The 24,645-nt window shown below is 34.9% G+C and overlaps 1 protein-coding gene across 5 annotated transcripts in view; it reads right to left on the bottom strand.

The window, feature by feature from the left end:
* KDM6A (lysine demethylase 6A) overlaps positions 1-24,645 on the bottom strand; it is a 192,874-nt gene that overhangs the window by 55,090 nt on the left and 113,139 nt on the right. For all 5 annotated transcript variants that reach the window (XM_055393513.2, XM_055393512.2, XM_055393514.2 and 2 more), the window contains exons 7-10: positions 22,691-22,745; positions 19,112-19,146; positions 6,949-7,042; positions 2,602-2,728 (exon numbers count right to left, since the gene is read on the bottom strand). In XM_055393513.2, coding sequence (XP_055249488.1) covers positions 2,602-2,728; positions 6,949-7,042; positions 19,112-19,146; positions 22,691-22,745 — 311 coding nt within the window. The remainder of the gene's footprint in view (positions 1-2,601; positions 2,729-6,948; positions 7,043-19,111; positions 19,147-22,690; positions 22,746-24,645) is intronic.

Here is a 24,645-nt window from a genome sequence, read left to right as displayed (position 1 = left end):
CTATAATTCTGTGATAACACAGTCAATAACAAAGTGCTAGTTTAACAGCATTACCACATTACACTTTCACTATGATATACACATGCCAAACGACAAACAAATGCAATCTTCAACACAGACCTGATGCAGAGATAAGTAACAAAGTGCCTCAGAAATATTAGGGTCATCGAATCCCAATGACATTTGAGATCTTCCTTCAGAGCTTTAATAACTTCTAAAATCTAATTTATTTCTAAATATTTTCTCATGACAAAATAGACTTGAAGCAACACATCAGAAGTCAGTAAAAAAGGGTAAAAAATGCAAACATCAAAGAAAAAAAGTCTAAAACAGTCCTCAAATTATATTACAGATAAAAAAATACTGAACACCAACATGATAATCTTGAACCTCCAAACAAGTTAAATTGGAAGAAGTATCCTTTATCTGAGAAGTCAACAAAGCATATTTGGAAAATTCTATCCAGAAAGGTTCAAATAAAAAAGCATCTCAACAATTTCAAATGTAAAACCACTTACTTGCGGGGTGGGAGGACAACACACCTCCTATGGAATAGTGCTCACTGAGCTGAAAATTATAGAATTACTAAAGTAGTAATTTGGGGGAATTCCCTTGAGGCCCAGTAGTTAGGACTCTGGTCTTCACTGTGGGGGCCCAGGGTTTGATCCCTGATCCGTGAACTAAGACCCACAAGTGGTGTGGCCAAAAAACAACAAAAAAAAAACACAAGTAATTTTTGATATTTCAAAATTATATATTAATTTTATATGCATAGAATTAAGAAAAATACATTAAAAAGACATCCACACTATTGTGCTATATTAAACTACTAATCTTTATTTTAGATCAAAAGAAAAATACTTTCTGGTACACATTCCTTTTAATCTATATTACCAGAAATTTTCATATATAAACATTAACACTAAAGGCAATGACTAAGCAAGACCCTAGTTTGTAGTACTAGAGCTCCTTTTTGGTCATTATATGAAGCCTCTCACTGCACAATACTAACTGTAGTAACAGAGCGAGCTCCAAAGGCAAATGGTGTTCAATTAGATCATTTATTTCATTTACTAAATAGACATTTACCAGGTAATAAGATACAAAGATGGTTAAGATTCAGTTTCTGCTCCCAAAGATCTTCAATGAAAGACGAAGTTTGGACTCTCAAGCTTTATTAATGAGAAACTGAATTTAGATGACTTTATAAGCCTGGCAAGAAATTAGAAAATTACTACTAAAAATAGCTATTTTCCACTCAACTATTATAGGGTATTATTAATGAATAATAAAAAAATTGAAACATCTTAATATTATTCCCTTTCATACAAATATACTTTGCTAAATTTAAAGGAAAAAAATGAAATACTAAAATATAAAATACTAGAATACTAAAATTAATGTGACTGTACAAAATACTAAAATTTAATGTGACTATATGGCTAACTCACGCAAAGTAAAATACTCCTATAGAAAAAAAGAATGGGAAAAAGTTTAAAATTAAAACAAAACAGGGTAATTTCCAAAGAAAACATAAAATTAAAACCTTTAGCATGGGAAGGTTACCTAAGAGATCTAACCCGGGGCTTCTCAACCTCAGCACCATTGACATTTTGTGCCAGGTAATTTTTTACTGTAGAGAACTGTTCTAGTAGCGTTCTCCATAGTTGTGATAACCTAAATCTCTCTACAGACATTATGAAATGTCTCCTATGGGGCAAAACAGCGCCTTCCCATCCACCCTACCACCATTGAGAACCATCGATCTAATTCTCTTATCAACAGAAAACTGAAACCTCAAAATGTTTAATCGTTCAATCCAAGATTCCACAAATAGTAGCCAAGACTTGAATCCAAGTATCTCAGATAACTCCTAGACTGATCTTTCCACCATACTGCAAAAGCTAAAACCAATTAAGAACTAAAATACAATCAGATAATGGTCCAAAAAATATATTCTATCCAATACATATACATGAGATATATTTCAGATAATCAGTAAGCAAAATTCAGACATTCAAAGAAAAGTTTATAGACTTGAAAAAAAAATTTTTCACTAATGTCATTTCTCCTTTCCAACAAACTGAATAATAATGTACCTACTTTCTCACTGTAAAACTTCAAATACAACTGATTTGAAATCTACTATTAATGTCCATTCTATCTAAGGGAAATACCACTAATCAAAAGGATAACGGGCAAAGTTCCACTAACTACTGGTAGTCACCAGGCAGAATGAAAAATTAATTCTCTGTTCTATTTAAACAGACATATGAACACTAGAAATCAAAAGGAAAGGCATTTAAATATCTGACTGAATAATTACTATCTGCCAAGAGTTTTTGAAAACCAGCAATAATTTAAGTCAAATGAAAATCCAATAAGCAAAATAAGAAACATCCTGATGGAGCAGATGATGGTATAAGAAAACTACCACATTCAGAAGTTCTTTTATTTTTTATCTAGAAATATTCGTTATAAAATATTTAAAAGGGAAAATATACGGATCACATTATTAGTAAACTGATATTTCAGATAATTCAAAACTCTTAGCTGCAATAAACAAAACCAAAACCTAAGTATTTGATATATCAGTCTTACCTTCCAAGGAAATACCAGGACTGGCCAGAATTAGGATCTGCTTCCAAGGACTTTTGGAGATACTGAATAGCATAGCTTTCCTTGGTGGCTTTATCTCCCAAGAGATCCACAGTATGATGCATCCAACCTATAGTAAATGATTAAAAATATACTCTTTTCAGTCAATTTACTCATTTGGCTTGGCATATGAACTCCCGAAATTTAGAACTGTCAATTCTGTCCTAAAAATGTTTGTCTTTAAGGTACAGTCAAAGCAATGAAGAACTTATATTCCAGAGTAATAAAAACAATTTTAAGTACTGACTTGTCACTTAGTAGATTACAAACTACAGTTCTATTCTCTAATTTTTGTATTTGAAAAAATTTCAAGATACGAAACATAGAATATAAGATGATAAATCTTATTTACTGTTTCATGTAAAACTTCAGTTCAGTTCAGTTCAGTCGCTCAGTCGTGTCCGACTCTCTGAGACCCCATGAATCACAGCACGCCAGGCCTCCCTGTCCATCACCAACTCCCGGAGTTCACTCAAACTCACCTCCATCGAGTCAGTGATGCCATCCAGCCATCTCATTCTCTGTCGTCCCCTTCTCCTCATGACCCCAATCCCTCCCAGCATCAGAGTCTTCTTCAGTGAGTCAACTCTTCGCATGAGGTGGCCAAAGTATTGGAGTTTCAGCTTAACATCAGTCCTTCCAATGAACACCCACGACTGATCTCCTCTAGGATGGACTGGGTGGATTTCCTTGCAGTCCAAGGAACTCTTCAAGAGTCTTCTCCAACACCACAGTTCTAAAGCATCAATTCTTCGGCAATCAGCTTTCTTCACAGTCCAGCTCTCATATACATACATGACCACGGGAAAAACCATAGCCTTGACTAGACGGACCTTGGTTGGCAAAGTAATGTCACTGCTTTTTAATATGCTATCTAGGTTGGTCATAACTTTCCTTCCAAGGAGTAAGCGTCTTTTAATTTCATGGCTGCAATCAGCATCTGCAGTGATTTTGGAGCCCAAAAAAATAAAGTCTGACACTGTCTCCACTGTTTTTCCATCTATTTCCCATGAAGTGATGGGACCAGATGCCATGATCTTTGTTTTCTGAATGTTGAGCTTCAAGCCAACTTTTTCACTCTCCTCTTTCACTTTCATCAAGAGGCTTTTTAGTTCCTCTTCACTTTCTGCCGTAAGGGTGATGTCATCTGCATATCTGAGGTTATTGATATTTCTCCCAGCAATCTTGATTCCAGCCCAACGTTCCTCATGATGTAGTCTGCATATAAGTTAAATAAGCAGGGTGACAATATACAGCCTTGATATACTCCTTTCCCAATCTGGAACCAGTCTGTTGTTCCATGTCCAGTTCTAACTGTTGCTTCCTGACCTGCAAACAGGTTTCTCAAGAGGCAGGTCAGGTGGTCTGGTATTCCCATCTCTTCCAGAATTTTCCAGTTTATTGTGACCCACAGTCAAAGGCTTTGGCATAGTCAATGAAGCAGAAATAGATGTTTTTCTGGAACTCTCTTGCTTTTTCCATGATCCAACGAATGTTGGCAATTTGATCTCTGGTGCCTCTGCCTTTTCTAAAATCAGCTTGAACATCTGGAAGTTCCTGGTTCACGTATTGCTGAAGCCTGGCTTGGAGAATTTTGAGCATGAATTTACTAGCGTGTGAGATGAGTGCAATTGTGCGGTAGTTTGAGCATTCTTTGGCATTGCCTTTCTTTGGGATTGGGATGAAGACTAATCTTTTCCAGTCCTGTGGCCACTGCTGAGTTTTCCAAATTTGCTGGCATATTGAGTGCAGCACTTTCACAGCATCATCTTTCAGGATTTGAAATAGCTCAACTGGAATTCCATCACCTCCACTAGCTTTGTTCACAGTGATGCTTTCTAAGGCCCACTTGACTTCACATTCTAAGATGTCTGGCTCTAGGTCAGTGATCACACCATTGTGATTATCTTGGTCGTGAAGATCTTTTTTGTACAGTTCTTCTGTGTATTCTTGCCACCTCTTCTTAATATCTTCTGCTTCTGTTAGGTCCATACCATTTCTGTCCTTTATCGAGCCCATCTTTGCATGAAATGTTCCCTTGATATGTCTAATTTTCTTGAAAAGATCTCTTGCTTTTCCTATTCTGTTGTTTTCCTCTATTTCTTTGCACTGATCACTGAGGAAGGCTTTCTTATCTCTCCTTGCTATTCTTTGGAACTCTGTATTCAGATGCTTATATCTTTCCTTTTCTCCTTTGCTTTTCGCTTCTCTTCTTTTCACAGCTATTCGTAAGGCCTCCTCAGACAGCCATTTTAAAACTTAAAACAGCCATGTAAAACTTAATCTGCATTTAAAATTCTCTATTAACACAATGTTTACTTCCAAGGAGTAAATTAAAGCTATATCAAGAATGATAGTTCTGAGTAGAAAACACAACATACAATCCTACCTTATTGGCACTGGCTACATATATTCACAACTCATGTAAAATAAAAATTACAATCATTTGACAATTTTTTTAAACTCCAAGACTATAAGAAAAAGTCCATTCAAATGCTGCAAATAAAAATGGTACAAAATGGGTAACACAAATCTTTACTAAACAAATTTAAATGGTATACATATCTCATTTATCTGTGGAATCCAAAAAAGTCAAATATGCAGAAGCAGGGAGTTGAATGGTGGTTACCAGGAGTGGTAAGATGGAGGAAATGGGGAGATGTTGGTCGAAAGAAACAAAGTTGAAGTTATGTAGGATGAGTAAATCTAGAGAACTTACATACAGCATTATGACTGGATGAGAGATTTGAGGTGCTCTCACCATAGGGGAAAAAAATGGTGACCGTGTGAGGAGATGGATATGTTGGACGGCTTGACTGTAGCAATCATTTCACTATGTACAGGTATATCAAAACATCATCTTGTACACCTTAAATAAAAGTGTTATGATAAAACAAACAAACAAGCTGACTATGTAAGTAATCAAAACACTAGATAATGGAATACTAGCACATGGAATAATTTAATTTGCCAGGGAATCATATTTCAGTTGTGGGTCAATTCAAGTTCACAAAATCAGCTGTTTTCCATGTATAGTTCACAGTACACAAAACAAACAAGGACCCTTATTTTCTGATATTTATTATAGTTGCTGTGCTCAAAAAGAAAGAGGGCTGAGTTATCATGTTTTACGGAAATATAAGTCAATCACACACTTATTCATCTGTTCCTCCCTTACCTCTCCTACTATTACTACTAAGAACAGGACCTAGAGTAACAGACTCTAAAAGGAGTTGGTTAAACAGCAGTGACAAGCAAGTAGGAAGGATTGATGTGCAGGCATAAAATTAAACTCAATAAGGGGAAGTATTTTCCCTTTCAAAACCATGAGAAGTTTACTTATACATTCAGCCAAACAGGACAGGTTTGTGTGCATTTTCGCTACTGACACATTCTTCAGTGCAGCTAAAGTGCATAAAAACTCATTTATAAATAATGTGAATTTAAAAAGTTTATATTCACGTTATTAGATGAATGAGTAAGCTATCTCAAGGCATCACTTTGTTCTTTTTACCTAAGAACACGAAACATTTTTTGCTGTACTAATAAACTTATTTTAACTTACATATACCAATTCACATTATTTAAACTCTGCATGTAATCATGAAAAACAAATACTTGACTATAATTTTTAAAAGTATGGATAACTCATGGAAATTCTAACCAGAGATTAAAGACAAAATTAAAAAATGAAAGTTTTATATGAAAAGGAATGTTTTTATTTTGTATAATTGATCACATAGTATGCATTAGCATCATGAATTGATAAAATTTAAGCTTAAATAATTTTAAAATTACATTAAAAGCAATCATGCTAACGACTATATTCCTTATCTTCAACATGACAACAGAACTGCATATGTAGAGAATCTATACTTTAGATGTTCCACATTTCTTCCATAAAGCTGTTTTAGTTAGTATTATTGACAGAGCTATGAAAACAAGCTCACCAATCACTAAGAGACTTTAGGTAAATCACTTAATTTCACTGAGTACTAATGGTATCTGGCACAAAGAAAGCATTCAATCCCCCTCACTCATGGTTAAGTACCAGTGCATAATCTTGAGCATTTAAAAGAAAAGTTACACTAAAGAACTATAATAAGATTGACTGTGAGACAGACAATACTCAGCAGAAGGTGGAAATATGATGAGTTCAGATAAAGTCTATCAACTTTGGAAAAGGAAGGAAAAGAAATAGGACATTTAAGTCATGTATTTACCAGCAGTAACATGTAAAAAACATAAAGCAATGTACTTATAACACACTAAGTGAATATTATTACATACCCAACTGTTGTAAGACAGTTGCTTTTACTTGTGCAGAAAGGTTTTCTGTCTGCAAAAGTTGTTCATAAGCTTCCTTTGCAGAATGATACTTTCTCTAAAAAGCAGGAAAAAAAAGATTTAAAGAAAATAAATTAACATCTTTAAAGAATTAGCTCATGTTAAGTCTTACACAATATTGGTATTTCAGCATATTTTAAAAAATCAACTGAAAGATGAAAGTGCATTACTGAATGTTCCTCTAACTCTAGACAGTTATGCTTAATAGGCCATGTTTCAGAGTATCTAACACCAGTAAAACATTCACTACAACAAAGTATCATTAAAATATGACCTTTGAGTACTTCAAGTTAAAACCAAAGGATGTGAGACAGCATCATATGTATTCAGTAGAAACCTTATTTCAAATTTTGATCTTTCCCTAGGCTAGTGATATGTGATATGATACTCTCTTGTAATGCTGGGCAGCAGTATTGAGCCACAGCTCCCAGTCAGTTGCAAGATCATAAGGTTAAACAATCAATACCCTTCCTACCATTCTGTACCCATACAACCATTTTGCTTTTCACCTCAGTTCAGTATTTAATAAGTTACATGAGATACTCAACAACAACAAAAATATAGGACCTTTAAGAATTTACCAAATCACAATAGTTAAAAAGAAAATCATCTGAACCTATTTAATAACAAATGATGTCAACTTTATTTAATAACACAAATGAAGCTAGCAAAGTATTCTACTTCCAAGTGCATCACCTGTTTGCCTAGAAAACCAAGCTCCAAAGCAACTTAATATGAACAAATAGAGCACATGTCAAAGCTGTTGTTATAAAACTAAGTACAAAAGCCAATGAAATCTAAGTTTAAAAGATAGAATCACTGGTATATATCCTATGAAAAAATTATAATACATACTTGATTTTAAAGACAAACTCCTCATAACTATTGTCTAATGATGTTTATAATATTTAAGATCCCATGGGCAAAACTCTAAATGAAACCATTTACCCACAGTTCTCACCCCAAAAGTACTAATATGACTGAAACCCATTACTGCTACAGTCCGAAAGCTGAAGACCACTCCCTATCCCTCCAAAAGGGGGAAAGTCAACAAAAGAAAATTTCATAATATGATATTTAGAAAACACTTGGCAGAACAATGGATTAAAGTGGCTTTCATTCATATCACTGATAGGACATAGCTGGCTGAGCAAGCAAACCTTTCTCCCCAAAAAAGTACAGACATTAAACTAGCCCTGTGAGCCTCAGGCAAATCACTTGAACTATGATTCAACATCCATACAACAGATGTAATGCCTGATCTTTCTATCTAGAGTTCTTCTTAGGATTAAATGAGATAAAGAGCTATGGAAATAAGGAGCTCTATGAATAGTATGTCAACACGGGGAAAAATTGCAAGAACGTCCATTGAAATTAATAGTTATTACATAAACTTTTATTCATCAGGTATATGACTTCCCTTTAAACATTAATCTGATCTGAAAAAGTAAATTAGACAGTTAGTGAAGGATAACAATCAAGTTATTCAACTCAGTTCCTTCAACTGGTAAGTATTTGTTAAACACCTAACACATAACAGAAATTGCTGGGACTACAGGCAAGAATACTGATATGAAAACAAAACTTACTGTACTATGTACAGTAACAATATTGTACATAGTTATTTCCCAGAAGCAGACAAGCTTAGACTACTAGCAGATTGGGCAGAAAATGCAGAGACAAGCAGACAACTTCACAAAGGCGTTCCTAAACCATGTTAAAAGACTGTAGACAATATCCTAAGACCATGGGCTACCACTGAAAGGAGTTCAAGCAATATAATCAAATTTATATTTTAGGAAGACCACCTCCTGGAATTACCTCAACAAATGCTAAAACATACTTCCAAACCCTAGTAATAATGATAATATTAATAATAATAAACCATCATACCTGAAAAACTAGACGAACCATACTGAGAAACCAAGTTTTATTTCTACCTCATACTATATATAAAACTGGCACCCACATTAAAGACCTAAATATGAAATGCAGAAGCATACAACTAAAAGAAGAAAATGGATAATATTTCCTTGAGATGGGGAAAAATTTATTCTACTTGGCAAAACCCACACACATCAGAAGGAGGAAGGATCTGACTTGAAACATATAAGGAGAAAAATTGGGAATGTACATAAAAACCAACATGTAAAAGGTGAAAAACATGTAAAGTATAAACCTTGAGAAATCAGAAAATGCAAATTTAAATGAAATACTAGTTTCTACCAATTACACTGGCAAACATAAATTTGGGTAGTTTTTAGTATTGTGGGGATATAAAGGAAAATACTCAGGCCTTGCTGAAGGGGATTTACTCATGGAACTAGGTGTGTAAATATGCTACAATCTAACCATCTCATTCTTTGGATATATCTATACACCAAAGGAACCTTCCCATAGGTAATATTGTAAATAGTACTATTTGTAGTACCAAGGAGATGGACAACTAGGTCTATCTCACTAGGTGAGTGGAAATGTAAAATATGATAGATGTTTACAGCAGAACATTAAGTATTGATTACAAGTAGTACAAAAGAGCAACACAAGTTTATGTGTAAAGGTATTTAGTAAAGTTTTGCCTCTGCTCATGCTCCAGTAACATTTCACAGACAGCATTAAATTCTGGATAAAATACAAAAGTCAACTATCTATCAGAAAGCACTGAAAAGAAGCCAAAATTAGGCAAAACCAGAGAAGTTAAGACTTAGAGGAATGGAATGGCACTGGTTCAGTAACCTCATTTTTCCAAGATGTTGACCTGAAGGCAGGCCCCAACTAGTGTCTGGTTGGCTAGACCTCAAACAGAAATCAGCAATCTTACTAGCTTGAAAAATAAGAGGAAAGAGTTTGAAGCTATCACAAGAGCTAAACGTGAGTGAAGAAGAAACAATCCCAGAAAAGAGAGAGAGAGAGAGAATATCAACTTCTGCAATTAAACTGCTCAAATTCCTGGTTGACTACTGAACCATACAGGAACACAACAGACGTCCAGCAGCCTAAAAGAACTAAAGAAAGAGAGATTTAACTGCTGTCCACCACAGGGATGACAAAGTTTAGTGTGTGACTTGAGCAAAGTTAAAACTGCCTAATAAAACAAAAAATCAACTTCAGAAAAATATAACAAAGTCACTCTTCACAACACATTATTCATGATACCCAGGATAAAATTACCAGGCCTGTAAGAACCAGGAAATTTTTACTCATGTTCAAAAGAAAAAGAAATCAATGAAAATCAGCCATGAAATCACTCAGATGTTGCAATCTGCAAATAATTTAAAATCAGCTATTTTAATGAAGTTCACAAATGTAAAAGAAAACAATCAATAAGGAATGGACAAAAAAAGCCAAAGCACAGAAAAATAAATTAAAAGAAAAACAAAAGGAAATTCTCGAACTGAAAAATATAAATTTGAAATTTTAAAAAAGAATAAAGTTGCTGAAGGACTGACTAGCAGATTAAAGACTTTAGAAAAATCAACAAATTTGAAAAGAGGTTGGCAGAATGTATCCAGACTGAAGCAAAACAGACAAAAGAGAAGGGGAAAAAAAAGCCATCCAAGGTGTACAAGACAATAACAAAATATCTACCATACCCATAACAGGAGTCCAAGAAGGACAGAAAGAATGGGGCAGAGAAAATATGGACAATATAATGGCTGGGAACTTTTCAGAACGGATGACATTAAATCCCATATCCAAAAGACGAGGAAAAACACTGGTAAAAATATAAAGGAAAAACCAATACCTAAGTACATCATAGTCAGATATTTAAGAACCAAATGTAAAAAGAACCTTGAAAACAGCCAGAGAAAAACCACAAAATACAAAGGATACAACAAGAATGACAGCCAACTTTATGTAATCATATCAGTAATCAAATTAAATATAAATGGACTAGGTATTCAAACAAAGAACAGAGACTGCCAGACAGATTACAAAAGTGAAGGAAAGCCATAAACATAAGAATTGTTAGATTTGCACTTTTTCCTATAAGGACTCAAATAGACTGAAATAAAAGGATGGAAAACATACAACGTAAACTCTAAATATTAAAAAGCTGAAGTGATAAGATTCAGATCACATTAAGAAGGCTTCAAGACAGAGCACTGTCAGAGATAAAGAGGAATATTTCATAATGATAAAAGACATATCAGGATGACATAAAAATAACAAAGCTATTAAATAAATGAGAAGACTGACAGATTTAATGCTGATAAAATACTATTTGTCTATAAAATTTATTCCAATTTCACCAACTGTCCCACTTTTATGGTCCAGGATCTAATTCAAGATCCCACAGTGTGTTCAGTTAGCATGTGTCTTTACCATTCTCTAACCTGAGACAGACATTCAGTCTCTGACTTTTCATTACCTTCATATTTAAAGTACTAGATGATTATTTTGAAGAATGTACTTTTCAAACTAGTAAGTACCTTGTGGAAAGATATTCATCATTTCTCATATATTAATTAAAATTCCACAGGAAGAAAAAGGTGTCACCTTTCCCCAATTTATTCATTCAATTATTCATTTATAGCAATATGAGCTAATATATTTTATTCTGTACTGTACACCATTATTATAATTATTTGTTCCTAAAATTGTCTCCAATTCGGGGATTAGAAACCCTATTCCACTCAAGCTGGCTCCTGAATCTTTTCATGTGCCTCATCGTTTTTTGAGCGCTCCCTTACTTTTTGGCATCATGAAATATTCCAGGGCTCATTTTGTAGGTTCCCTCCCTAAGCTCTAGAATCACACACTTCTCCCCAAGAATTCTTGATTTCTTTTACTGAAGAATCAAATTTAGAAACAAAGATCTGGATGCTAGAACATTCATTGCTGTGGAGGGGGGCCTTGCTTCCAGGCACTCACAGCAAACAGAGCTGGGAAATATATTAATGTATACACAACACATACACATACACACATACTCTTCCATCTGTATCTAACAGACTGGTTCCAAATCGGGAAAGAAGTACATCAAGGCTGGATACTGTCACCCTGTTTATTTAACTTATATGCAGAGTACATCATGAGAAATGCTGGGCTGGAGGAAGCACAAGCTGGAATCAAGATTGCTGGGAGAAATATCAATAACCTCAGATATGCAGACGACAGAACTAGAGAGTCTTTTGATGAAGTAAAAGAGGAGAGTGAAGAAGTTGGCTTGAAGGTCAACATTCAGAAAACTAAGATCATGGCATCTGCTCCCATCACTTCATGGCAAATAGATGGGGAAACAATGGAAACAGTGAGAGACTTTATTTTTGGGGGCTCCAAAATCCCTGCAGATGGTGACTGCAGCCATGAAATTAAAAGACGCTTGCTCCTTGGAAGAAAAGCTATGACCAATCTAAACAGCATATTAAAAAGTAGAGACATTACTTTGCCAGCAAAGGTCTGTCTAGTCAAAGCTATGGTTTTTCCAGTAGTCATGTATGGATGTGAGAGCTGGACTACACAGAAAGCTGAGAGCCAAAGTATTAATGCTTTTGAACTGTGGTGTTGGAGAAGACTCTTGAGAGTCCCTTGGACAGAAAGGAGATCCAACCAGTCAATCCTAAGGGAAATTAGTCCTGATGCTGAAGCTGAAACTCTAATACTTTGGCCATCTGATGTGAAGAACTGACTCATTTGAAAAGACCCTGATGTTGGGCAAGATTGAAGGCGGGAGGAGAAGAGGACGACAGAGGATGAGATGGTTGGATGCCATCACCGAGTTCACAGACATGAGTTTGACTAAGTTCCGGGAGTTGGTGATGGATAGGGAAGCCTGGGGTGCTGCAGTCCACGGGGTCACAAAGAGTCAGACATGACTGAGCAACTGAACTGAACTGAATATTTACATAAAAGTTACAGAATTTCTATCCATATCCCTGTGAGAAAGTAACTGTAGTGGAAGATTTGTTTACAGTTCTTTTGTCTATGATGATGATTTGCTTTTACCTTTAGCTCTATTATTATAAGGCATGATATTAACATATTTCCTAATATTCAATCAACTTTGTATTCTCTGAATGAATACCACTTGCTCATAGTGTATTTGTTTCATGAGGTAATAGATTGTTTGCTAATATTTTACTTAGTATTTTTATACCAACATTCATCAGTGATAACAGTGTGTACATTCATTCTTTTTTGTGCTGTATCAGGTTTAAGTATCAATGTTATATATACTTTCTTCAAAAAGGAATGAGGGAAAACAGTGTGAAAGTTCTTCAAAAATTTTAACAGAATTACCATATGACCCAGTAATTCTAATTCTGACTATATATCAAAAAAAAAAGAAGAAAGAAAAAATGAAAGCTGGGACAAAAACAGATATTTGCACACTCATGTTCATATAGCAACAATATTCATAACAGCCAAAAGCTGGAAATCAACTGACAGATGAATGGATAAACCAAATATGGTGTATACATACAGTGAAATATTACTCAACATTAAAAAGGAATAGAATTCTGGCACATGCTATAGTATACACAAACCTTAAAGACATTATGCTAAGCGAAATAAGCCAGACACAAAAAGACAAATACTGTACCATTCCACTTACATGAGGTACCTAGAATAGTCTAACTCATAGAGACAAAAAGTGGAATAGTGGTTGCTAGGGGCTGCAGGGAGGGAGGAATGAGGAACTATTCTTTATTGGGTTCAGAGGTTCAGCATGGGAAGATGATGAAGTTTTAGAGATGGACAATGGTGACAGGTGCACAATAAAGTGAATGTACTTAATGCCACTGAACAAATGGTTTAACAAATGGCTAAAATGGTAAAATTTATGTCATGTATATTTCTCAATAAAAAAGACATCAAAGAACTATGGTCCATAAGTGATTTTTAGAATCAGACTTCTGTTTCTATTATATCTGAAAAACACACAATAGAATCAGTAAGTGAAGAAAGGACTTTATGATCAAACACGTCTCTCAAGGTCAGACAGAAAGCTATTTATAAGCCCCTGACTTATAAAAAAGGAGAAAGAAATTAGAAAGTTTTTCTCCTTTTCTAATGCTCTGGAGCAATCTACAGAGTACTAGAATTATCTGGTCTTTGAAGGTCTGGTAGAATTCCCCTGTAAAACCAACTGGGCATGGTACTTTTTGCATGGCATTACTTTTCTCTTTTTATGAAAAATGGCTTTTTGTAACTTTTCTAACTCTAATGAGGTGAATTTTGCTAGCCTGTACTTCCATGGGAATAGTCTACTTCATTTAAGTTTTGAAATCCATCCACATAAAGGTCTGCTAAATAGTCTCATATGATTATTCTAATTTCTTCTGCACCCACGGTCATCATCTTATTTTGTGTATCTGTGGTTCATCTCATTTATCCACTTAATCAAGTTAGTCTGTGATTTATCTATTGTGTAAATTTTTTCTAGAATAAAAAGATTCTGACTTCATTTAATTAGATCTACCATTTTTCTATTTTAATGCCATTCATTCCTTTTTAAAAAATCTTTCTTCCTCACATTGATTTTTGTTTTGTTAACACATTTCCTTACATTGAACTAACCTTGAATTCATGGAATAAACCCTAAGTAATCAGGACATACTTCAGTTCAGTTCAGTCGCTCAGTCGTGTCCGACTCTCCGCGACCCCATGAATCACAGCACGCCAGGCCTCCCTGATCATCACCAACTCCCGGAGTTCACTCAAACTCATGTCCATCGAGTCGGTGATGCCATCCAGCCATCTCATTCTCTGTCGTCCCCTTCTCCTCCTGCCCCCAACCTTTCCCAGCATCAGAGTCATTTCCAGTGAGTCAACTCGTCGCATGAGGTGGCCAAAGTATTGCAGTTTCAGCTTTAGCATCAGTCCTTCCAATGAACACCCAGGATTGATCTCCTTGCTGCATCTTTAAACATGAGCTTAAATTTTTCTTTCTTTAGAATTTTTGGACTTCTTATAATATACATAAATGAAACCAGTCTATAATGTGTCAGTAATAACTATGGCTGGATAGTTAGAAGGCAAGGTTAACAATGAAACTAGTAATTCTTACCAACAGTGTTATTCATAACAACATTATTTATAACTATCTCTCACAGGAGAATAGTTAAATTAGTTACACTACATCTCTGCAAAGGGATGTAATATAGATCAACATGTATTAATAGGGAATGATTTCCAAAATATAATACTAAGTTTACAAAATAAACCAATTTAAACAAGATTAAGAGAGAACATACATAATGGGCTATTATTTCAATAAAATATGTGCAAACATACATATAGATTTGCTTATATATACAACAAGTTTCTCTGGAAGGATATAAAAACATTGATAATGGTAGTTGGTAGCTTTTGGCAGGGGACTACATGGCCAGGGGAAAAGAGTGAGAAGGATATTTCACTGTGCATTCTTTCAGGCACTTTCATTTTGGATTTTCAAAAATAAGTAACACTAATAACAAAATTAAAAGGGAGAAATCCTTTATCTTTAATCTTTATTTAGAATTTAGATGGTGACCTATTCAAGTCATTTCATAAATAATCAAGAAAAAGAAATCAAAACCATTAATACTACTAGGAAAAAATGGCACTGTTGGGGGGGGGGTGGTCCTCAGCTAATAAAATGAGAAAGATTAATTAAATAAATGATATAAATATCTAAGAGTAAATTGTAATAATTAAAAGATGTTCTTTCCTTGGAAGGAAAGCTATGACAAACATAGACAGTGTAATTAAAAGCAGAGACCTCACTTTGCCAACAAAGGTCCGTACAGTGAAAACTTTGGTTTCTCCAGTAGTCATGTACTTTGTGTAAGAGTTGGATCATAATGAAGTCTGGCACCGAAAACTGATGCTTTTAAATTGTGGTGCTTGAGAGTCCCTTGGACTACAAAGAGACCAAATCAGTCCATCCTAAAGGAAATCAACACTGAATATTTATTGGAAGGACTGATGCTGAAGCTGAAGCCCCAATACTTGGACCACCTGATGCAAAGAGCTGACTCACTAGAAAAGACCGTAATGCTGGGAAAGATTGAAGGAAAGAGGAGAAGGGGGCAACCCGAGGATGAGACGGTTGGATGGCATCACCAACTCAATGGACATGAGTTTGCGCAAATTCCAGGAGATGGTGAAGGACAAGGAAGCCTGGTGTGCTGCAGTCATTGGTGTCACAAAGAGTCTGATACAACTTAGTGACTAAACAACGACAAGGATGGAAACAACTTAAGTGGCTGTCTACAGATGGGATCGAGAAAATGTGGTATATAAATACAATGGAATGGTATTTCATCCTTAAAAATAGAAGGAAATCTTGTCATTTGTGACAGCATGGATAAACCTGGAGGGAATTATGGTAAGTGAAAAAAAATCAGACAATGAAAGATAAATGCTATACAGTATCACTTCTGTGTGGATTCTTTTTAAAAAGCAGTGAGGTGGGGGCTTGATCTTCTAGAAGAGGGGATTTGCAAGGGTTGGCAGGAGGTGAGATCGAAGAAACACGGAGAGGTTGGTAAAAGGGTACAAACTTTTATTTATAAGATAAATAAGGTCTGAGGATCAAACATGTAATATGATGACTATTGCTGATAACAATGTATTATACAACTGAAGTTTGTGAAGAGAACTAAAATGTTCTCAATGCTTCCCTTTGAAGATGTGAGGTGACAGGTGTGTTAATAATTCAGTGGGGGGAAATCATACATATATCAAATCATCACATTGTACACTTCAGATAGGTAGGTAAGTCTTTTTGTTTTCCTTAATTTTTCACCTGAAAATAAAAATCCTTGTTATAAGCACTGAAGTAGAGATTTTTCAATCCTTTCATGTGCTTATAGTGTCAGCTTCCTATCATCCAGTAATTACATACTCTGCCTAGCACGAATTTTTTTGGTTTTGTTTTGTTTAATCTTAATGGGCACTGCTGCTGCTGCTAAGTCACTTCAGTCATGTCCGACTCTGTGTGACCCCATAGACGGAAGCCCACCAAGCTCCCCTGTCCCTGGGATTCTCCAGGCAAGAACACTGGAGTGGGTTGCCATTTCCTTCTCCAATGCATGAAAGTGAAAAGTGAAAGTGAAGTCGCTCAGTCGTGTCCGACCCTTAGCGACCCCACGGACTGCGGCCTACCAGGCTCCTCCATCCATGGGATTTTCTAGGCAAGAGTACTGGAGTGTTAATGGGCACTAAAATGCATCAAATGAAAGAATCAGTGGGGGAAGGGCCCTGTCCCCACATTAACCTTCATAAGATTCAAAACAATTAGTACCAACAGACAACTCACCAGAAACAATGAAAATCAGAGGACAATGGAATGTAAATTTTAAAGTGGTCATATAAAATAATAAAATAGAATTCCATCTCCAGCCAAAAAACACTCATTAAAAAGAATGGTTAGATAACATCTGTTTTACCTAATGACAGATGAGGGAAATCTCATTAAGAGCTATGAAAGCTGGGGAAAAAAATCATATCTTATCCTTTAGAAGGCAGCAGAGATCTCCTGAGGCAATGAGAGCAGAAGCTAAGACTCCAGAGAAAGAACTTTGGAGAAGCAGCTTATTTCTATAGCTGCTTTCACCCTGGGGCCTTTACTGATTCAGCAGTTGACAAGGAGGCAGTGATTAGCACTGGCAGGTAAAGACTCTGCTCCACAACATGCACATGATTCTCAAATGCACCCTCTCAAGGTAGATAAAATCCCTAGATTACTAGAGTATCCAAAGCTGAGTGTGCATCAATTCTGACTCAGTAGACACACACACACCTGTGTGCATGTGTGCAAGGAGGGTGGGGGGAGAAACCACAGCAGATGGAGGTGTCCAGCAATCAGATGTTAATTTTTCTTTTAGACCACCTCATGGTGGCTCTGAAACAAAACAGACCTTAGAAATTATCTAGAAATATAACAGTACTTTATTTTCCTAAAGCTGTTATAAAAATTATATTCTGGGTAAACTATGATTACAGCAGGAAATGGCAACCCACTCCAGTATTTTTGTCTGGAAAATCCCATGGACAGAGGAGCCTGGTGGGCTACAGTGCATGGGGTTACAAAGAATCGGACATGACTGAGTACAGCAAAACAGCAGCAAACTATAATTACCTAATATTTAGCCTCATACCAACTTACACTTGATTTTCCATACCACTGCCTGTGCTGTGCTTAGTTGCTCAGTCGTGTCCGACTCTTTGCAGCCTCATGGGCTGTAGCCTATCAGGCTCCTCTGTCGACAGAATTCTCCAGGCAAGAATACTGGAGTGGGTAACCTATCCCTTCTTCAGGGGATCTTCCCAACTCAGGAATCAAACCCAAGTCTCCTACATTGCAGGTCAATTCTTTACCGAATGAGCCACCAGGGAAGCCCAAGAATACTGGAGTGGGTAGCCTATTCCTTCTCCAGGGGATCTTCCCACCCAGGAATTGAACCGGGCTCTACTGCATTGCAGGTGGATTCTTTACCAGTTGAGCTACTAGGGAAGCCCATACCAAAACTGCTTACCTAGACTAAATGATTATGTGTTATACCCTGTATCATGTAACTAAGCAAATTCTGCCATATATAAAAATATGTTCTAAAATAGCTTTTTAAATATAGCAGCCAGGGCTTCCCTGGTGGTCCAGTGATTAAGATTCTGCACTTCCACTGCGGGGGGGCACAGGTTCCATCCCTGGTCAGGGAACTAAGATCTGACATGCCTTGCAGCACAGCCAAAAAAAATTAAATACAGCAGCCATAAAAGTACTGGTAATGACATCAAGAGGTTACTAATAGGCTTTTCAAATGGTGATATACGGAAGGGATATTTCAATCTTAATTAAAAAGTGAAACTAAGAACAAGGCATTATAACAAACATCTATAACATTCTGAAAAGAAACCTAGGCATTTCACATCAAGAATATGAGAAAGCTTCTCAAATACAGCCATTTAAGGCTGCAGATAGTTAGGGTTTAATGGGTTCTTTGTACACAACAAGAACTCTATGTAATAACTGTAACCTGAATGCAAAATCTTGACCACATTTAATGAGTACTATGTAAGAAGTAGTGCCCAGAACTCATTTAAATTATCTGTGCATCTGATTCCACTTAAAATGATATGAGTGTTTTAAAGTAAGCTAAATTAAAACACTTACCTGGGTTTCATATAAGTGGGCAATGTGAAATTGAACTGCAAAGATGAGAAAATAAGTCAACAACTGTATTACAGTAGTGTTTGGATAAATTTAAGTAAGAATTTAAAATGTAAAATATAAACACTATCTCTGCTGCATAGATTTAAGTAATTTCAGAACATAACTTATTCTTAATAAAATATACAAGCATACAAGAACATGATAAGAAACTACATGTATTCATTACTGGTCATTACTAAATTTTGTCAATGTAATTATTAAAATTAACATTAAAATCTGTAGCAAGTGAGTATACTTAACAAAGTTCAAATGCAACATTAAACAGATATAGATTTCACAACATGGTATTTAAAACCTCAGTTAAAACTCAAAAAAGAAAGTCAGTATGTGATTAAAACAACAATGAAAAATTTTTTAGTTATATATTTCATTACGTATTTCATACTAATGTTTACAAAGATGTCACAGACAATAAGTTGCATTTCTCTGTCAGTTCTTCAAAAAAATTTTTTAAAAGGTCAAACCACTTGGAAAGCAAGAATAATAAAGAATACAAACATTAACAAGTACCTCTTGAAAATAAAAATATACATATTTTAGCTTTTATTGTCAGCTCTTCCTGAAACTGCACCACCAGAATATGAATGATTCAATGAAAGCAATAATGAATCAGGAATCAAAACTGGATTCTGGCTTACTTAAATAATGATTTTCATCCTCCAATGACAAATCTTTTTTTTTTAAATGTTCGATCTACCTGGATTTCATAGCTGGATTTCAAGGAGTCTGGGAGCCTTTCAAAATTATATGCATAATATGTATCTGGATCTTTAAAAATAAGGTCTAGAGCTATCATCAAACTCTCATTGGTATCATAAACTTAACTCTCACACTGACTCCCATAACTGTAAGATTCACCTGAGATGCTAGTTAAAAATAGAGATCCCTGAGATTGTATTCAGTGAGCCTGGGGCAAGGCCTGAAAAGGTACCTTTTTATTTAGTTATGGGATTAACAAAGGATTTTGACACCTGTTCCCTAAAGCAGCACCTGAGAATAGCTTAAGTAAATATGCATAAAGCCCAAACAAAATACATAATGAATTTTAAAATCAAACATTTTTGGACCAAAAGAACTGCCCTCTTCATACATAATCATTAAATATCATAAGCAGAGATGAGACAAAACAAAAAGCATCATTTTTAAAAGATGAAAATCAACTTTTTATGAAAAGTAAAAATAATAATAATAAAAATAAAAGTTCTATAGATATAAAGATCCTCTCCCTTTACCTGTATCTGTTGGGTGGTTTTCTTATTTCCTAGTCCCCTTTTTCAACACAGCTCTCTTTGAGAGTTATAGTTCAAATCTCACCTGACTACATCATTAGAGAATGAGGAAGAGATGGAAAATATAGGTTCATCTCCCCCCTCCCCTGCCCCCGCCCCGGTCTTCTTACTTCTCTAAGAAAGGTGACATGGAAGAAAAGATTAGTAGCAGGAAGGTAGCATTCTATTTACATCCCAAAGTTCCTCCAGGCTCAATAAGGGCTTTCCTATCCCAGAAGTTACTAAATCCAGTATCATCTTTTGTGGTGTGAGGACCAATTTATATTTAAATTCTTAAAAGTCCTCTTCAAAGTGGAAGATAACTATACAGATAAGAAAAAGCTCCACTTGGCAAGTCTGAATTAGAGGTAGAAATTCAATTAATCCCTCTTAAAGGCTCTAGAAAGCAGCAAGTATATGTGTTTTTTAAATGCATAAATGAACTATGCAATAAAACAGAAATCTCTTACAGACTTTAAAAGGTCACTTCACTTTCTAAAATCAAAGTAACATGGAAGATTTAAAAAAATAGTCAAATCTGTAGCTTACCTAAATAGGTGATGATATTAAAAAATCCAGAGAAGTAAGTTTTACAAAGATGATAGAGTCTGGTGTTTATATAGTAATAATGTGTACCCAAAGTGAGTAGTCTATATTTGAGAGTGCTCTGTGAGACACCAGCCTTTATTATCATGGTTATCAAGTAGTTATGAAGTTATATAGTTAAAAATAAATTACCCACATCAACTGAACTATAATGGCGTAATGTCTCTAAATAAAGCACATGCCTTCCATTAGAGTGACAAACCTTTTAGCACTCATAGTTCTGAGTCTGGGGAAATTCCTCAGTCCTGTGCAAAGCAGGACACTGGTCACTCTCCTTATTTCCTTTCTCAGCAATCAAGAGAAAGAGAGCTGTGGTAAGCTCAAAAATGCATTCATGATTGTTAGAACTGTCCTCTTCAAATTCCACAAGAAAGTATCTGCCCTCTGGTACTCATTCTACATAGGTGTTTCCCTCTCAGGAGCAATGATCTACAAGTAAGATTTCAGCTCGAGTAGAACAAAATAAGGATTTAGAAAAATATTTAGTTTGAAAGTTATGAAATGCCCCTCAAAAGTTATCATTCAAATTGACAAGTACGAATGAAAGTTAGTTTCTAGGCACTAGATACAATCAATTAAATGAAAATCAGATTTTTTTTCTTATTCCCATCAAATAATTTTAAAAGGATTTTAGGGGTTTATATTTTAGATGGTTTATATAACCTGGATATAAAATTAAGGATACAAAAATAAGTAAAAAAAAAAAAGAACACTTCATAAATTAATATATCAATGAGTTAAATCCTTTTTCTCATTTAACCTCATCTTAGAAATTAAAATAGTGCTACATGTTACCTTTCCACCATTTGTTCTGAAAATATACTGATCAGTACTAAATCCTAAGTTTCATTTAAAGAAAACAGAATTCTTTTAAGTTTTCTCATAAAATTACATTTAGTAGAATTATAAGACAATTAGTCTGGTCTAGATAATGATTTAATCAACATTATATCTTATTTCATCTTATATGCAAGTTTTTTCAAATTTCTACAGTTTTTTTCACTGAGTCAATCATTTGGAGGCATTTTTACCATTGTGACTACTAACTCTTTACTAAACTCCATTTTATATGCTTAAAAAAATGAAGTCACTTATAGCAAACTACTGACTTTGTAAAATCTACAATCTTTTGATTTATCTGAAATTTTCATGAAGAATAATTCAATTTTTTATACATTAATTAATTGAAAAATCTCACCACAATCTTTATGTATGATGTTTAAAACTATAATAGAAACTCAAAGTATATCCTCATCATTATCAATAATTTTAATTCACAAAGTATAAATCAGTGAACTAACACATGAATCTTTGTACAGATTTCTGAAAAGACTGGCAATCCTGTTTTTAACCTCCCCAAGTCATCTAAAATATAATTACTATACAAACAATCAATCCTGCTCACTAGTACAGATACTTTTAATTCAACAACCCAGTTCACTAGCATATCTATTTTAGACACACACTGTTCACAATAAATAACTGGTCTCACATGTTCCATTTGTACAAATAGTTATGGCAACAAATATAGTTAGATTCAACAATTCCAGGGGAAAAAATTACACAGGATTCATGACTATTATTATTATCTGCCATGAAGTGATCTGAATATGTGCAGAAAACTATGGTACTTAATAATACTTACTTTCAGCATTGGACAAAGTGCAGGGATTACAGTCAACCAAAGCTAACTGAAAATGCTGCAAGAAGAGAGAAAATTAATGCACTAAGATAATTTTCAGGTATATAAGGTTTAATATAATTATGAAACTATGCCATGCAAATAAAACATATTAGACAACCAATTACCATTACTTTGAACATTTACTGCTGAGAACACACAGATTGCTGCATTATTTTCTTTGAACAGTTGAGAATAGAGATTTGGCATAAGAATTAACTTGATATCAGGTTATCCTATGTAAATTTGTTTATATGGAAAAAAGAATCAGGTTTTTAAGTCTTCTAGTAAATAGGAAGTGTTAGTTACTGAACACTTCAAATATAACACATCATTATTTTAAAAACAAAGTAAAAGTTCAATGGTGTTAATGGATTAAATACCACTGCTTATCTCAAAATGATATATACATTTTTTAAATGACTATGAGAATTATCATAAAGGGTAAAACTATTTGCCCTTACCGATTTTTCAATAATAATTGTATTCAGAGTCTGTTAAAAGTATTTGAAGTATCACAAAGAATGCACCAAATAGCCACACAAAACCATCCCACATAAAGAAAACCACTGGTTTTCTAAACCTAAAGGGAGATGAGGGACTAGGGTGGGGATGGCATGACCTCATAGTTTCATTTCTAGTAATCTAAACCAGATGCCAAACAGATGTACCTACTAAGATATCAACTATCAATAATGATCACCAATCCCTAAACCTGAAGCTGCATTAGAAAATATCTAGCACATCCTTGCAACCAATAGAAAAGAAATGCAATTACCCTTTTAGGATGTATACCCTATTATATGTGTAGGCAATATTAAGCCACTAATAATTTACAGCATCCACTTGTAATAATATTGCATAAGCCTGTACCCTTGACCAAAAAAAAAAAAAAAAAAGAAACAAAAACAAAATACATGTCAAACTCAAGGTGTAACGCTTTAAGAATACAAATCATCATCAAGAACACTGGGTGCCGGGGACTTCTCTGGTGCTCCAGTGGTTAAGACTATGCTTCCAAAGTAGGGGGCTCAGTGGTCTGAGAATTCAGATCCCACATGCTGTGCAATATAGTCAAAAAAACCAACGGGGTGCAATCTGGCATCAAGTTTATCAACACTGAACTGGCTATATAAATATAATTAGGAAAAGGCAAACCAGTACTATAGTTCGCATGGAATATTAAAAAAAAAAAAATTTTAAGGTGGGGCTTCCTTGATAGCTCAGCAGGTAAAGAATCCACCTGCAATGCAGGAAACACAGGTTTGATCTCTAAGTCAGGAAGATCCCCTAGAGAACTACTGAGGGTCCATGTGCAGCAACTACTGAAATCTGTGAGCCCTACAGACTGTGCTCTGCAACAAGAGAAGCCCTCACACTACAACTACAGAGTAGCCCCAGCTCACCACAACTAGAGAAAAGCCCGTGCAACAATGACGACCCAGCACAGTCAGAAACAAATAAACAAAAACGGTTAAGTCTCTTATTTCTTCTAAAAGATATTTCCAGAAATACATATTCAAAATTTCCAAGCCTCCACAAATTTTTACCATTAAAAGTAACCAAAAGCCAAAAGTACAAAACAATTTTCTAAAAATCACCATTTCTATCCATAAGCCAAATGCCTGAAGAGTTGTCTTTTTTCAACTGTTGGAAAAACTGAAAACTGATACATAAAATGACAACTTCTAGATGGAAGCCCAAAAGAAACTTACAACTTTCTATATCAAGGGAGAGAGTCATCAGCAAGCTTTTAGTACTGTATTTCAACACAGAATCAACAAAACTGCACTTGGTCAACCAGAACCCTCAGTTAACAAAAATAAACTAATGTCAGTTACCCAGTACTACAATGAAACAAAGATTAGAAGGCATAATTTAGTATGAACTAGTAGTCATTCACAAATGTCTGTTATATG

Source organism: Moschus berezovskii, chromosome X (assembly GCF_049115385.1).
Source record: "Moschus berezovskii isolate FMDL1 chromosome X, NW_MosBer_1.0, whole genome shotgun sequence".
NCBI classification, from domain to species: Eukaryota; Metazoa; Chordata; class Mammalia; order Artiodactyla; family Moschidae; genus Moschus; species Moschus berezovskii.
This window is presented reverse-complemented; position numbering and strand designations above follow the sequence as displayed.